This window comes from Poecilia formosa, unplaced genomic scaffold, assembly GCF_000485575.1.
Source record: "Poecilia formosa unplaced genomic scaffold, Poecilia_formosa-5.1.2 Scaffold42, whole genome shotgun sequence".
NCBI classification, from domain to species: Eukaryota; Metazoa; Chordata; class Actinopteri; order Cyprinodontiformes; family Poeciliidae; genus Poecilia; species Poecilia formosa.
Genome location: NW_006799981.1, coordinates 2,603,445 through 2,619,542, shown reverse-complemented (window position 1 = coordinate 2,619,542; position 16,098 = coordinate 2,603,445). Strand labels below are relative to the sequence as shown.

The 16,098-nt window shown below is 36.6% G+C and overlaps 2 protein-coding genes across 2 annotated transcripts in view; both read left to right on the top strand.

Moving 5' to 3' along the window:
* Positions 1-54: 54 nt before the first annotated feature.
* gpatch11 (G patch domain containing 11) lies at positions 55-3,056 on the top strand. The gene is made up of 8 exons (XM_007551513.2): positions 55-222; positions 781-1,007; positions 1,089-1,130; positions 1,213-1,333; positions 1,426-1,516; positions 2,234-2,341; positions 2,528-2,609; positions 2,684-3,056. Exons 1-8 carry the CDS (start codon positions 173-175, stop codon positions 2,737-2,739), a joined length of 777 nt encoding a protein of 258 aa, XP_007551575.1. The 5' UTR covers positions 55-172; the 3' UTR covers positions 2,740-3,056.
* Positions 3,057-3,544: 488 nt separating this feature from the next.
* The window catches only part of eif2ak2 (eukaryotic translation initiation factor 2-alpha kinase 2), a 39,283-nt gene continuing 26,729 nt past the window's right edge, over positions 3,545-16,098 (top strand). The window contains exons 1-19 of the mRNA XM_016671117.1: positions 3,545-3,882; positions 4,814-4,940; positions 5,046-5,188; positions 5,280-5,403; positions 5,497-5,561; positions 6,132-6,281; positions 6,372-6,504; positions 7,417-7,472; positions 7,951-8,041; positions 8,604-8,635; positions 8,709-8,751; positions 8,838-8,911; positions 9,034-9,162; positions 9,303-9,431; positions 9,510-9,726; positions 10,162-10,305; positions 10,387-10,488; positions 11,229-11,291; positions 11,722-11,859. Of these exons, the coding sequence (XP_016526603.1) occupies positions 3,776-3,882; positions 4,814-4,940; positions 5,046-5,188; positions 5,280-5,403; positions 5,497-5,561; positions 6,132-6,281; positions 6,372-6,504; positions 7,417-7,472; positions 7,951-8,041; positions 8,604-8,635; positions 8,709-8,751; positions 8,838-8,911; positions 9,034-9,162; positions 9,303-9,431; positions 9,510-9,726; positions 10,162-10,305; positions 10,387-10,488; positions 11,229-11,291; positions 11,722-11,859 (2,067 nt within the window). The 5' untranslated portion in view covers positions 3,545-3,775. The remainder of the gene's footprint in view (positions 3,883-4,813; positions 4,941-5,045; positions 5,189-5,279; positions 5,404-5,496; positions 5,562-6,131; positions 6,282-6,371; positions 6,505-7,416; positions 7,473-7,950; positions 8,042-8,603; positions 8,636-8,708; positions 8,752-8,837; positions 8,912-9,033; positions 9,163-9,302; positions 9,432-9,509; positions 9,727-10,161; positions 10,306-10,386; positions 10,489-11,228; positions 11,292-11,721; positions 11,860-16,098) is intronic.

The window sequence follows — 16,098 nt, the reverse complement described above, 5'->3', positions numbered from 1 at the left end:
ATTATGTGTTTTAAATGACGGAACTATTGACACTTGGGTTCCTTGTAGATGGTCGGAAATTTTCTACGAACGAACCAAACACAGGGGAGCAACAAAATTAACCAGCGAGCATTTGTTTGAGCTGATTCGCTATTTATTTTTAATTGTACTACTTTTTTTTCTGCAATTCACAATGTCGGACGAGGAAGAAGATTATATGTCGGATGCATTCCTCAGTAAAATGTAAGGAGTTTATGTTTGTATCGAAATAAAGATATGTAGCTACCTAGCAAGCTATTGTAAATTATGTAATGTCAGCAGTTTTCAGCAGTATATAAATGATGAATTAATGAAGTATTTCTTTATTGAATTGAATTAATTACCTTCATTTAAAAAAATAAACTTAACAGGTTTCAACAAAACAGTTGTAGCTAAAAGAATATAGGTATAAAATCATATATAACTTTGTCATCCCAGGAATTTTAGGTGAATTTTTCTGAATTTCTTAGCTGAATTTTTCTGAATACAAAAATCTTCCTGTTTGTTAAGTGCTGAATATAATGTTAAAATCTGCATTTTAGTTGAGTAATTTGGATATGTTTTTAGACTGTGGGAGAAACCCACGCATGCAAAATCCATGCAGAAAGACCCCAGGCCGGGAACCCAGAACCTTCTTTCTGCAAGGCAACAGCTCTACCAACTGCGCCACTGTGCCCTAAGCACTCATCATACTCATTTAAAATATTAATAGAGAAATGATCTGCAAAAAGTTTCTGTTCCCCATGTTTTTCCTGTTTATAGTCAGGATGTGAAGCCAGGAGTCAACATGGTGAGGAGGGTGAAGGAAGCCATCAGAAAGGAGGAAAAACAGAAGGAGAAGAATATCCAGAACCGTCAGAAGAGCTATAAGGAGCAGGAGAAGGAGAGCCGAGAAGCAGCTTTACAGAGCTCCATCAGCAATCAGAACAAGGGCTTTGCCCTTCTTCAAAAGATGGGTTACAAAGCTGGCCAAGGCCTTGGTAAAGAGGGTAAGTATAATCTTTCCTAATAATTTTGTCTTTAATCTAGATTAGGCTCTTGAATCAAATGTAATGCTTATGTGTCTTCAGGAGCAGGAAGGGTTGATCCAATTCCTCTAAGTATTAAAGCAGGTAAGCTGTTCATTTTTTATGTCATACTGTTCTGATGAGTGCAATTTGTTGTTTATTAAGGTTTCTGTTACTGATCCATCAGACAGAGGGGGTATTGGTCTTGAAGAGATGAAAAAAAGAAAAGCTGAGGAGGAACTCCACCATTATCGTCAGAAAGTTCGAGCCAAACAGCAGAACGAGGCCAAGTCTCTGGAGGATTTTAGGTGAAGTTTGCAAGAGCATTTGAGATGTCCCTGAGGAGCCTCCTTGCTTACAGTAGAGCTGTTTTATTGTCTGTGTTTGCACCCCACTTCAGGTCAAGAGTCAGAACAGAGAGAGAAGAGCGGAAGATTGAAGGAGACCTGAGGAGGAGTCAGCGGTCTTGCGAGCAGCTTGACAATCAGAGGGTCAGGAGAAATTTGAGAATAAAGTTCCTTGCAAATAAACCATTTAACATTTTGTCACATTACAGCCAATAATATGCTTATGCTTTGACCTAATCATGTAATTACAGCTCTGCCTGCATCTTGAGGGTTGTTGCCATACAGGAAGTTAAATCTCCACCCCAGTTTCAAGTGTTTTGCAGCCTCTAAAAGGCTTTCTTCCTAGGTTTCCCTTTATTTAGCTCCTATGTCAGATAAATAATTACGACAAATCTGTTTCCCTGTTGTAAAGCAGCATTTTTCACAGCATAATGCCATGTCCCACCATCACAATGGTGTGGTCACAGTCTAGTTGTAATGTCCTGTTGTATATAGATCAAAAGGTTGAAATTTAGTCTTTTCCTGCATGACTTGTGACAAACGTCTAATGAAAATTCTTACAACTTCCTTTAAATGTAAGTTTCCATTTTGCCACAAAGGTCAGATTTGCAGATGGTACTTTTGACAGCTGCTTCCACCTGAGCTGTGGATCTCTGCAGCTCCTCTTGGTTGTTTCTCTGATCAATGCTTGTCTTACTCAGCCCTCATTTTAGATACTATAATCTGAGAATACATACAAAAAGAAGAAGGGGAAAATACTTTTTGAAGAAAAATCTCATTATCATTTTGACTAACTCTTAAAGTGACTCTTCATTGTTGTGTTGGTTTTCTTCTTACACATGAGGTATGTTTTTGTCTCAGGGCATAACTGCTCCCAGAGAACCCTGGTACTGGCCCAAAGGTGATGGTGATGACGAGGAAGATCCTGTTGAAGAGGAGGACGAAGAGGAAGAAATTCCAGAGCTAAATGTTGGTATTTATTTTAGGATATGCACTTCTCACAACAGTATAAAATCCCAGTGTTACCAAAAAAAGATATTAATATTACTAAAAAATATTTAGATATGAAATATATGCTCCATGCCAATGTCATTAATGTGTTTGCTGTTAAACTTACCATTATATTAACTTCAGGTGTTTCGCTCTCTCTTACAGCCCTCTGATAAATTGCAAATTATTACATCCTATTTAAGAGGAGTCCATTTTTACTGCGTATGGTGTGGAACCACATATAATGGTAAGGGTGAAACCATCATAAGATTTCTATCTGTTTTATGCTCTTTTGCTCATGCATATATTGTCTTTCTGCAGATGAGGAGGACCTGGCTTCTAATTGTCCGGGAGATACAGCAGCAGATCACGAATGATCCTGATTAAGAGACATTCAGTAGCTTCCTTCTTAAAAACAACAGCAACATTTATTTGTTTCTTAAAATATCTTTGGCGTAATAAAGATAATGTTACAGTGCAAATCGGAATCAACAGACTTTAGAGTAACAGTATTTGATAATATTAGTTGTAATTTGTGAAACGTTCATGTATTGTTTAAATCTTTTGTCAGTTTTTGTGTTTGTTCTTTTCTTCAACAGTGTGATAAAGTTGCATTTACAAATTGTTTTAAAATGATGGAGGAATCTCTTTCATGTGTTTCAAAAGCAGCCATAGTAAAATTATTTTTCAGAAATCTTGTGTTGATGAAATTCGGGTTTTGTCATTTTCAAAAATTGTTGACTTTGAGTTACTTAGAAATAGGTCATATTGTTGACGTTTAAAAAAAGCATAATTATCTCTGCTTTTAGTATTTCTTTCCCCTAAATATCATTATACTGGGTGCGTCTGTAAATAATTTTTATTACCTTCCCTTCATGACCATTTTTCTGCTGTGCATTTTTATTACACCAAGTATTCCTTTGGAGTTTTGAACTACGTGTCCTGACAACTGGAACCGTTGTGAATCCCTACTGGATTTATGTTTATTTACTTCCTTTGAGCTATGTGGCTTCCGGAGTCATAATTTTCAAAAGCTACAAACATATTTTTACAAAGGTAGTACAAATAAAGAGGCCAGTGAATATCTTCCACGTGGCCAAAAATGTTTAATATATTAATCTATTTTCATTCTTTTGCAAACTCTTCAGTCGCTTTTTAAATATTTCAATTATTGGAAATGTAAAGCTGGTTTTAAAAGTTAGATTTTGAATTAAAAATAGTGAATGCATTAAACTCCACAGGAGTTGATATTTCAGACTGGACTTGAAGGCACCACGGGTGACGTTTCTGATGAAATCGAAACTTACGTCTCTGCCGTGGAAGCAGCGCTAACATGAAACCAGAAGAGTGTTGCCGGGTTAGGACTGTGTTTTCTGCTATTTTATTGCCCTTCAGAAGCTAATCTTATTCAAAATGGATTCTGTAAACTACATAGCTAGACTGAATGAATACGCACAAAAAGAGCGACTGGAGCTGAAGTATGAGGAAGTTGGATGTGTTGGACCTGACCACATTAGAACGTGAGTTGGTGGGATTTTTTTCATTTTTGCCTCATTCTGGAAGTTTCTTTTACTTGCGTCTCTCCAAGTGTGTATTGTATCATTTTAGTAAATCACTCAGCTTTATGGAAGCATATACATGCTGTACAGTAATGTCAGAGAAGAAACGACATCATGAAGACTAAGGAACACAGCAGTCAGATCATGGAGAAATGTGTAAGCTAAGTTGTATTCCCAAGTTTTGATCGATTCAACAGCTCTGTTCTGAGATTAATAAAAGGATGGCAAAGATGCAACCCTGCAAAGACATCGTTTTCAATCAGAGTAGCATCCAAGAGACCCTCTGGTAACTCTGGAGGAGCTGCTGAGATCCACAGCTCAAGTGGGAGAACGTGTCTTAAGGACAACTATCAGTATTCATTGAAGCGTATGCAAGGAGAAAGAGATTGCTGAAAGAAAATCACAAATCACAGAAATTAGCATTTGCTGATTTGTTGATCCATCCATATCCATACAATTTCTATACAAACTTAGCAACACAGAGACACACATGACAAACAACCATACACATACACACTCACACCTAAGAGCAATGTAGAGAGACCAATTAGTCTAGCAGCCATGTTTCCGTAATATGGGTGGAAGTCGGAGAACCCGGAGAGTAACCAGACAATCACATGGAGAACACAGAAAGAAAACATTGGGGACAAAGCTCTGGTTAGATAACAGTGAATATTTTATCCATTTGATGGAAATTTAATTTTAAAAAACAAATTTTTTGTTCCGCAAAGCTGATAGAGCCGTGCCTCTAAGAAAATGTATTTGAATTCAGACTCACCCTACACTGTCACATTAAATCTCCCAAAATGTGAAAAAATTAGCGACAGTTCTTGTCAAACCATTCAATCACATTCTAAATGCAACTAATACAGTTCTTCTGAATCTTTTGCAGGTTTACTTTAAAAGCTGTTGTGAATGGAAAGCCATACCCTGAAGGTGTGGGGAAGAACAAGAAAGAAGCCAAACAGAGTGCTGCTAAAAATGCCCTGGTGCACTTATTGAATGAAACTTCAGTTTCTGTAAGAATTATTGAATTAATGCACATTTCACTTTTTGGATTGATGTGAAATACTAACATGGGCTTTCTTGGTTTTTTTTTTATTTTTATTTTTTTATCCTGACAGACAGGAAGCGTTGCAGAAGTTTCTTCTCCTCCGGTTCAGGTGAAAACTAATTACATGTGTTGGCTGAATGAATATGGACAAAGTAATAGGCTCATGATAAGGGCTGTGGAGAAAATCACACCTGGACCCAATAATTTATCTCAGTAGGTCTCCTTACATCATCCAGTTACTTTTATAGGTGTCAACTCAGTAGTACAGGTTATATAAAAAGTATTCTTCTCATGATGGCATCAGGTATTGTAGGTTTGTGGTGGGAGACAAGGAGTTTCCAGCTGCTTTTGGGAAAACCAAGAAGGAAGCCAGGGAGGAAGCTGCCAGGCTGGTGCATCATGAGATATTAGGCAATGAAACCTTAGATGTAAGTAGTGAGATACATAAGTTTATTATCATCTGATTCCTGGATTCAATTTAAATGTTTGTTTCTGATTGTATGTTTTTGTTTGTTTTTCAGACTGGAGATGATCGGGACAGCGGCACATCAAGTCTGCCTAGTGAGGAAGTTGCCTCAGATATCAGGTGAGCCTGATGCTTTTCCTAGTGTTTGATCTAAAAGTCAGGATCTCTCCAGGATGATGCAATGGTTTTTTGTTTGTTTCTTTTTTTGTTTTTTCATTGTTGCAGCCTAAAATTACAGATTATGTAACACCTTTTTCAAAAGTTGCAAACTTTATTTACACCAAGCCATGATCTTACAAAAACTTGGAAATTGCTTCACATAACCTTCCCAAAAAATATAAGCTTTTAACATGGTTAATAAGTGAAATGCAAATAATATTGTCAAGTACTTTTCTGAAATAGCTCCCTTAATACAAATAAATTCATGCCGTGTGGAAGTTCAATTTCAAGGGGGCAAAGGGGACTGGTCAAAACTCAGCCGGGTTGCTGTGATTGGTCAGAAAAGAAGGAAATGCATAAAACGTAAAGGTAATTAGTCATATTTGCAGGAAAGTTGAGATAATTGGTGAAAATTACAAGTCAAAATTTACGACTGATGATAGTCTTCCTACTAACTAAAATTAGTAGGAAGAGTCAACTTCCTGGAGGGACTGTAAAATGTTTTATTAGTTATAATATTTTGCCTTTCAGTAATCGTGCCAAGCGGTTGAGCCTGCAGTCTGAAGACAGCATCCTTACAGAAACAAACTTCATTGGACTGGTCAATTCTCACTGTCAGAAAACAAGGAGCACCTGTGCGTTTGTAGAAGATAAAAGAATTGGCCCCCCTCATAACCCAATGTGAGCATAAGTGAACTTCTTTAAGCTGAATTCATAGCAACAGACTGATAAACTCTTCGCTTATTAATCTCTTCCTTTTGGACATTGCAGATTTTCCTACAAGTTATTGATTAACAACGTGCAGTACTCCATTGGTGAGGGCAAGAGCGTCAAGGATGCCAAACAGAATGCAGCTCGACTGGCCTTGTCTGCACTGAAGGAGCAGTCAGACTGGGACAGCAAGGTACCGATACTTGAGCTTTTTTAACGTGAGATCTAGTTCTGGTGCATCTAAATGACTTAAAACAGTGGTTCCCAAACTTTTTCTCCTGCGCCCCCCAAGGGTTTCTAAACATTTTCTGGGCACCCCCTGTCCCTCTCCCTGTCCCTGCCCCTTGGGGGGCGGGGGGAATCGACTTTTTTGGGAGCAAAATTAATGTACTGTAGCTGAACATAGACAACAACATCAGTAGCCTATAGGCTACTTGTTAAGCTTAAGGTGCTGTATAGATATTAGCTAGCTAGTCATCCTTTAGCTAACATTACCTGCATCCAACAGCTTTATTCAACTCAGTCGGTCAGTTTGGGGGAAAAACTGTGAAAAGTTCTTTGCGTTTTGCTGCCATGATTCTAACACACCTGCATAGCTCTGCACAGCAGCAGCAGGTCTCCTTCACTGCCGCACAGGTGTAAACCCAGCGCCAGCATCGTAGCGCTCATGTTGCGTTTAAAGGCGGCTCGGAAAAACAGGTTACCACATGTTAACAACGGATTAAACAGTTTTAACTGCTGATAAAAGTGACAGAGGACACAGATATGGGAAGTGTGGAAGCCCCTACTGTATCAAATTTACAGAGGAATAACAGAGAGTTGGCCGTTCTAAGGTAAAAACCCAGCGCATACAGCGTTCATGGTTTTTTTGTGTTTGTTTTTTTTTTTCATCTGCGCCCCCCCCGCAATGGCACGGCGACCCCCTCTAGGGGGCGCGCCCCACAGTTTGGGAACCTCTGACTTAAAATATTACTAAAAAGTTGATTCATCTCATTTACTACACATTTCATGGCCTGCCAACATTTCTTTTTAGTAAAAAAAAAAAAAATCATTTTTTTTACTGGTCTACTATGTGAAAAGTAAAATTTTGATTCTGTGTTTGCAGGTAGCTGGGTCTGATGACGGCACACAAGCCAAGCAGTCCCCTCCAACAAGCACACCGTAAGGCAGCTACCAGCTTTTGTCAAAGATATTAGAAAAAAATTCCACTTTATTAAATTTAATCCTGATGAACTTAGTGTAAGTGGAGATTCAGTTTGGGTTTAAAGCTCACCACAGGACTGATTGTCATTGTTACATGATTTTATTAGAGGTGTAACCATACCTAACACTCTTAAGATGAGACACGAAATTGAGCTAATGAAAACAAGACGGGAAAAGATTTTAATCTTACTTTCAAGGAAACTTCAAAAGTCAAATTTATGCTTTAAAAAGGCCTTTATTTTGCATTCTTACAGATTTTTGCCAGTTTTTTTATGATTTCTTTTCATTACTGCAGATGTTGGAACAATACTTAAACTATTCAAATTTGAAAATGCTTTATAATAAAAGTGTTATGCTGTTATGACTGAGCCGTACAGCAGATGGCTACACTTATAGTTGAACGCGACACTAACCGTGCATCTCTTCCAATCTTCAGGGACTCTGGTCGCACAAAGTCAGGCCTGGTGACATCAGCCACAAGCGAATCAATTGTTTTCATGGATCCATCAAACCCACCCAAAGATCAGGTCTGCTATTTATTTCTCTTGCTCCTGTCTTTCCTTTGCAGAACACATTGCAACGGGTTTATTCATTAGAGTTTTTACCCAACTCATATTTTTGCTTTGTGTTTTGAGCTCTTAAAACTTGCAGTGGCCCTGATGGTTCAACAAAATACTGAAGTCACAACACAAGACGAAGCACAGTAACAAAAGCTGCAGCACAAAGATGTGATACACTTTTGGTTGTCAGATCTTGGGACTTTGCACTGGTGTTGTTAGTCTAATGAAGAAGGTCCCAAATGCTTTGGTTTCTCATATACTTATGTTTTTGGCTTTATATTAACATTAACAAAACTTGCGCTCTAGCATGACTTCCAACTGGCCACAACTTCCATTGTAAGTTAAAGTACAATCTATTATTTTTTACTCCCACTATTAGTAAAAATAAGTGGCTTGTTTTGTTTAGTTGCAGCTTTTGTGTTTTGTTGAACCATTTTGGCCAGCGTGTAAAACATTGACATGGATTTTGAAATGGATTTAGAAAATTAGCATATTTAGTAAAATGATTGTTTCTCTGCATTTTCCAAAGGTGATAAGTCCAGTTGTGAAGCCTAAAATAAAGTAAGCCGTCATCTAATGTAAAGTTGTACTTTCTTTCGCCAAATGTCACTGGTTAATTCTTTTTTCTTGCCAGAATTGCTGCAATTTTTCCAAATGTCAAAGAGAAAAGTAAAGAGGTGAGGATTGAAGGTAGTGACCATGACAATTTATATCTGTGGTTCTTTTTCAAAATACTCACATCCTCATTGTGGCTTTTATTAAGGATGTGATAAATTTCAAAACCAATCAGAGAGGAAATCTTCAGACTGTAAAATCACCAACTCAGACAGTTTCAAGGTATGGAAATTTAATTGGCACAACACACAAAGAGAGAGATTTCTTTTTTTAGGACATATAAGAGTAAATAAGACATGTTATTATATAGCTCAACCGCACTAACAACTATTAATGCTTTTTAGTTTCAGCAGATTTGCAACAGACTACGAATCCATAGAACAGCTCGATAAAGGAGCTTTTGGTCGTGTTTTTAAGGCGAAACGTAAACTGGAGGGAAAATATTACGCTGTAAAGATTGTGCGCTACAAAGAGTGAGTCGAGATTTTTTTTTTCTTAACGGTGGGTTTTTGGGGGGGAGGGGGGCATCCCCAAGACATATGCTCTAAAAACACACAAATCAAGGTGTGATGTTTTCTGAATGTAGCCTACTTGTTGTACTTATTTGGATTAGAAAAACTCTGGAGGAGGTGAAGGTGTTGTCGGAGCTGAATCACTGTAACATCGTTCGGTACCACTCCTGCTGGCTGGAGGACACGGCCTACCAGTGGGACTCTTCCACTGACAGCAGCAGCGCTTCACAGTGAGTCCTCTGCTCTCTGGACGTCTCTCACTCTGCAAACCTTGTATTTATTTCACCTTTGTGTCTTTTACTCTTCAGGTCTAGCACTGACCAGTTTATGAAGTATCTCTACATTCAGATGGAGTTGTGTGAGAATAAAACACTGCGAGTTTGGATAGACGAGAAAAACATCCAGAACCCTAAAAAATCCCTCAGAGACTCCAGGAGAAGAGAAGAGAGTGTGGATATTATGGTGCAAATGGTCAGCGGAGTCGAGCACATTCACACCAACAAGCTCATCCACAGAGACCTGAAGGTGAGGCGGCTGGTCGGTTTCACCTGAAACTAAGAAAAAAAAAAAATACAGTGACACAGAGCTTTGCAAAATGGCAAAAACTTAAGTTGATTCTATTGGGATTTTATAAGTTAAACAATGGGTTTGACTTTATTGCCAAAAGCAATTCAACAATCGATTAGCCGATTATTGCCACTAAAATCTTCTAGCAGTTGATAATATTACATAAAACACAAATTATGTCTTTTGATAATCACAGTTTTTATGTGTTGTTTTTATATTCTATATAATCTCTTTCCTCAAAATTCTGCACTGAAATACCTCATTTGAAAAGGTGGAGGAAAAAACAGGAGATTTCTGCAAGTTTAAAAAAAATATATAGAAAACCAAGGAACCAATTGCATTTGGGCAAATTCTGAACTATGTCTTTCCGTGTTTCATGAATATGCATGTTAGCCCGCTAACATCATGTTCAGCCGGAACGGCACAGTGAAGATCGGAGACTTTGGTCTCGTCACGTCTGAGATTGAAGATGATGCAGAGAACCAGAAGGAGAGAAGAGGGTATAAAGGAACTCCATCTTACATGGCCCCTGAGCAGGTGAGAGCAGCTGTGGGAATGTCTCTTAAATATGTGATGGGTTTGTGTGGCTTTTGCTAATTCTTTGTCATTTTATAACAGAAGGAACGGAGGCTTTATGATCGGAAGGTGGACATATTTGCTTTGGGGCTTATATTTTTTGAACTCCTTTGGAACATACCCACTATGCATGAGAAAGAAAAGGTGAGGTTGTTTTTGTGTCTCGTTAAACATTTCTTTGCTAGGTTGGAGCTGTGGGTTGGATGATGATGACCCTTTTCCAGGTTTCTGGCAGAGTCCATCAGCGTTTCATTAAAAATGTCCAAACGTTTCAAAGATTTCAGCATGCCAGGCCGACAAACAAGGTCCCCAGGATCTTTGGAGGAGATACAAATCCACATCGTCAGAGAGAAATGGATCTCAGTGTCACATTAAATTTAAACCTCAGGGAAACAGAGAACCTTCCATTACAAATTAAAAGTTCCTAGTTACTCTTATCAATGTAAAAAATAAAGTATATTTTAGCAGTGGCAATAACTTGGCACAGAAAATGATGTTATACCTGTAAAATAAAAAAAATATGTATTTGTAACATTGGATATTTTTAACATTAATTTTTTTTAACATTAATTTTTTAACAGTAATATTTCTGTTACTGTGAAACATAAATTGGTAAAGCCAGTACACAACAGTATAACTTTTAGGATCCCATTTAGAAAAAACTCATATCACTAACAACAGTGTCTTTACTGCAAATTTTCCAAAGAAAATATTAGAAGTTTATCACTCAAAGAAGGTTGTAAACACTGTTAATTATGGAGGTAGTGGAAGCATCGTTTTATGGGGAGTTTTTCTGTTATTTGAAAAGTGTTTTGCTGATTTTTCTTGTTTATTTCAACCCGACTAAACAATTTTCTTCTCCTTTATTGCTACTTGATTTCCAGATGTGGACAGATGTCAGAAACCAAAACTTTCCTAAACCATTTCCGTGTCATTTTTCTCAAGAGGTACTTGACTATTTACTCAATCTATTTACTGTCTTATTTTTCACTTTGCTGATATTTGGTAGATTACACCTTGTAAGATAGATTACAAATGAAAATTGTATTTCTTTTTTATTCTATTGGCACATAGAATAAGACAAATTATCTGCAATATTTAAATAAATACTTTAAGTGGCCAATATAAAAACACTTCCAGGAACTGAACCTGGGACTGAAGTGTTGAGGGCTAAAGCCTCCTCATCTGGTCTAAACTATTAACTCACTTATAACATGCAGGACTAAACAAGTAATCACTTTAGAAACTTATTCACAAAGCTTTGAAGGATCATAATGTTTAAGATAAACCAGGATGACAAAAGTTTTACAACAGACTTTAATTAAGTTATTAAATAAATCCTAATACATGCATGTGCTTGATGTGTTTCTTTTTCAGAGCCAAATGATAAAATCGATGCTGTGTGAAAAACCAGAAGAACGACCGGAAGCAAGTAAAATAAAAACAGATTTAGAGGAGCACAAACGTTTGCTTGCAGAGCTTAAAACCAAGCAGCTTGACAGCAAGACAGTAATCTGATTACTTCACAGACACATTTGGAGCCCTGACAAGGATCAATTATTCATTTAGTGACCAGTTATGTTGGACTCATACGTTTTTTAACTAATGCAGTGAAACTGCTTTAAAGATGAAATATATTTCTAAATGCTTGAGCTTATTGATTTGATTTAAGCACATTTGAAACGCAAGAACCTGGAAAATCTGAACTTGAATGTTTCAGTATTTGCTTTTACGACAAAATCACATTCATGGGAAATACATTTTAATGATAAAAAATCTAAATGTGAGAGAAACTAGATGGAAGTGTTCCACAGTATGTAAAATTTAAACCCTTAGAACATAACATTTTCTGATTGTGAAGTACAAATAATTAACCACATTTGTGCCTTCGGTGTGGTCACTTCCTTGATCCGTTATATACAGTACAAGTCAGAAGTTTACATACACTTTGGATCTGTGTGAGTGTCTTTCATTCTGATATTTATGAGATTTATTTGAATCATGTATTTTTCGTGGTGGACTTGATAATATAATCACAACTTCAGTGTTGTTTTTTTGAGATATGACTCTTTATTTATTGTTAAATTCTCTTTTATCCAAACAGAGTCACTATCATACAGACTCAAATATATACATACACCCCTTCCAATATTTGGTTAAATGTCTCTTAGAAAGTTATCCCTAAACCACAGAGATTTTGTAACCATCAACAAACTTCTGGCAAAACTGTCTGGATATTTGAATGTTCATTTTTGCAGAAATAGTGGAGTTTAATTTAAACTGGTTGGTTTGTTGGCACAGACCTGGTTAAGTCTAGAAATCTTTAACATGGTTGAGGTCATTGCAGGAGGTTATTGTTGGCCTGCTTTATTCACTCTAAGCACGTTTTCATGTCATGTTTGTCGAGCTAGGTCCAACCCTCTGACTCAAACTGTTATCCTTGAGGTGTATGAAGTAGATACACTGTTATTTACAAAGTAAATGATGGTATGTAAATACCAATATTTATGGTATTTACACAGATTATTACACAGATGCTAGTGGTCTGTGTTAATACATTTTGTATTTAAACACACCAATAATGAGAATGGAGGACAAACTCCATATACTTGGATTGGGGCACCCAAGTCCAGTCTTCAAGAGCTGCTATCCTGCAACTTTTAGATGCATCCTTTCTCCACCACAGCTGCATCAAACGGCTGAATTCTGCGGTGACTCAAACATCAAAACGCTGCAAACACATGAATGATGCAAACTCCAAAACATACAAACACACCAAAAAATAAAAAAATTCAACAGAAAAATGCTGCAACCATAGAAAATAGAGGCAAAAAAGAAAGTGCCACAAACAGCAAGAACCACAGCAAGTATAAAACACTTCCAATTTGCTCCACAAAATGGAAGTGGTCCAGACAAATAGGTGGAATCTGGAGAATGTGATATTACCCACATGTGTGCTGCTGTTGTATAATTTTGAAAAAGGCAAAGCATAATGGACCTTTTTTTCCTTCTGGACATAATGTTAAATCATAACATTCTGTTTTTACTCAGGGTCGAGTCCCATACGATTTTGATGGTCAACTCCCCCTAGTGGTCTGTTGCACTTCTGCTTTGTGGAGTTTGCAACATTTTTATACTTGCTGTTGTTTTTGCTATTTGGGACATTTTCTCTTCAGCTTCTATATCTTGTGATTGCATCATTTTTTCTGCTGCTGCATTTTTCTTTTGTAAAATGTTTTCTGTTGCATTTGGGGTTTTTTTCATGTTTTGGAGTTTGCATTGTTCATGCGTTTGCAATGAGTTTCGCTGCTTGCCATGTCTTTGCACCTGTCGGCCAGGTCAGTGAGCTTTGCGAAGATCTGGTAACAAGTTATTCATTTGATTCAGGTGTGAAGGAGAAGGAATGCATCTAAAAGTTTCAGCATGATAGCTTTCGAGGACTGGATTTGGGGACTAGTTTTCTATAACTTGACTTCAAATCAACAAGTAGTCAGAACTGGATGTTCCTGACAAGAAGAATTATCCCAAACATAAATGAAAACTGGCTTGGGTAAAGATAAAAAAAGGTATATCATTAACCTTTTGAAATAGCTTAATAGCTATAGAAAATGATGGCATTACACTTACAATCGAGGGCTGTGCCAGTAAACTAACCAGTTTAAATTAACTCTACCTTTTCTGATATAAAAAGAGGTCAAATATTCAGAGATTTATACCAGAAGCTTATTGATGGCTACAAACGCCGGATTGGTTGAGGTGCAACTTTTTAAGGGACATTTAACCAAGTATTTGTAAGAGTGTCTGAATATATTTGAGCCTGTATGTATGACCTTCTTTGTGTAAGAGGGAACAATCCAAAATAAAGTCAAACTTGTTCAGCTAGTTCTTTTTTTAAAATGCACCAATATTGTTTACTGATGGTTCTGATTGTTCTTCTTCCCTTTGTCTTTATTCTACTTTTGTTTTCAAATTATGTTATATTTTCATTTTCATTGTTTTTTCAGTCTGTTTTCGAGTCAGTTAACATACAACACAAAAAGATTGAACAGTTGGTTATCAGCCCTGTCTTTAAGAGAAGGAGATTTTTAAGGTGTTTAAAGCAGGAATGTAGATAATTTTTATTAAATTCTGGTTGCAAAGAGACACAATGTAACTTATATCCATGTGAGTTCAGACTTTTGAAACCCTTCTTGCAATAAATGTGAAAGAAACCCTCCTGTATTCAAAGAGGTTTGAGCAGAGCAGAGGGTGAGGATGCAGGGAGCTATCTGCCAGTCAGCCATTTTTGTAGTGTTCACTGGTTCTCCACTGTGTAATTGCTGCAAAACAAAAGCAAAATTTCAGTTTTGTTTATTTTTAGTTCTGCAGCCCGGGTGTGCTGTGTTCTAAGCTAAATGAGGCAGCATGAGTTACTAATTGTATAAATGCTTTGCAAACAATAGTAATTTCTGCAGTAAAGCTTCAGTTTTGAAATTTAGAGGCCACTGGAATATGAGTTGAACAACATGAACATGAACCAGTCTCTGGTTGGCTGGCTGATAGATGACCTTCATTGTCTGTTCCCCATCTCTCTCTGCTCTGCTCAGACCTCTCCAGATATAAATGAGTTTTTAACACATTTTTTGTAGGCAATGTTTCAAATGATGCTACCTCTGTACGCAGTAGCACAATGTACTGTTTCCCATAGCATTACCAACAGAAAATGTTAATACAAAATTCTAGACACTGGCCCATCAAATCAATAAGATCTTGCATTTTGAGAAATATTTATAACCATTAATATTGAGTATATGCTGTGTGATGAGTTGTTTTGTATCTGGCACTTTACTTGATGGTAGAAAATAATGGATTCAGTTTTATCAGGAGAGGTTTTTAACAAAAATATCATTGTGAGAAAATAGTCTTGCTTTGGGTTTTAAATATAAGCTTGTATAAGATCATTTTTATACTATTTCTGGCAGTTTTTACAATGTTGCATCACAACATTTCATATTGTATTGAAAGATCAAACTGGAAAATTAAACCATATCAAATTTGAGTTCTGCTCCCGTGTGCTTAATTTATATTCACAAAATCTGAAGTTAATTATGTGAAAAAACATTGCTTTTAACTTTTGATAAAACTTTAATTTGTTTTGTTTCCCACCCAGTACTCCAATAAGTCTAAAAACTACATGTTAGTTACCATACCATACCATACCAACTTTATTTATAAAGCACTTTAAAACAACCACAGCTGATACAAAGTGCTGTACATCAAAACACAACATAACAATAAAAAACATAAAATAAAAACTTACAGTTTAAAAAGTTACAGAATTAATTGGTTGAAATATATATTAGTCAAATATATCATTTTAAAATATTTTCCAAGTTCTGATAAGCAGGAAAAAAAATAAAATTGAGTATTGAAATATATTTCCTGTTACTATTAACTAAAAAATGTCTGCTGTAGTTCCCATAAAACAACAGGCCATCACTGGCTGAAATGCAATCAAAAAATCTTTGTAAAATACTGTTATTAACCTAATAGTTCTGAGAATAAGACATTCACTGAAGAAATTCAGAAAAAATATATGTATTCTTGATAGAGAAAAAAGCAAATTTATTTCAAGCCCAAAAGCTATGCCTTGATAAACATGGTCTCTGCAGTCCGGCAATTTATTTGAGCATTGTCCAGGTCTTGGTAAGTATTGAACAATGTTTCCACAGACCTTTATAGAATCAATATTTAGCTTTTTGGCATGTTCAAAAG

What these genes read in the sequence shown, in the direction of transcription:
- gpatch11 (XM_007551513.2), top strand. Translation starts at nt 173, where the DNA reads ATGTCGGACGAGGAAGAAGATTATATGTCGGATGCATTCCTCAGTAAA. An exon ending in AGCAGCTTGACAATCAGAGG is followed by an intron (nt 1,517 to 2,233) that starts GTCAGGAGAAAT and finishes TTTTTGTCTCAG; the next exon opens with GGCATAACTGCTCCCAGAGA. An exon ending in AAGAAATTCCAGAGCTAAAT is followed by an intron (nt 2,342 to 2,527) that starts GTTGGTATTTAT and finishes TCTCTCTTACAG; the next exon opens with CCCTCTGATAAATTGCAAAT.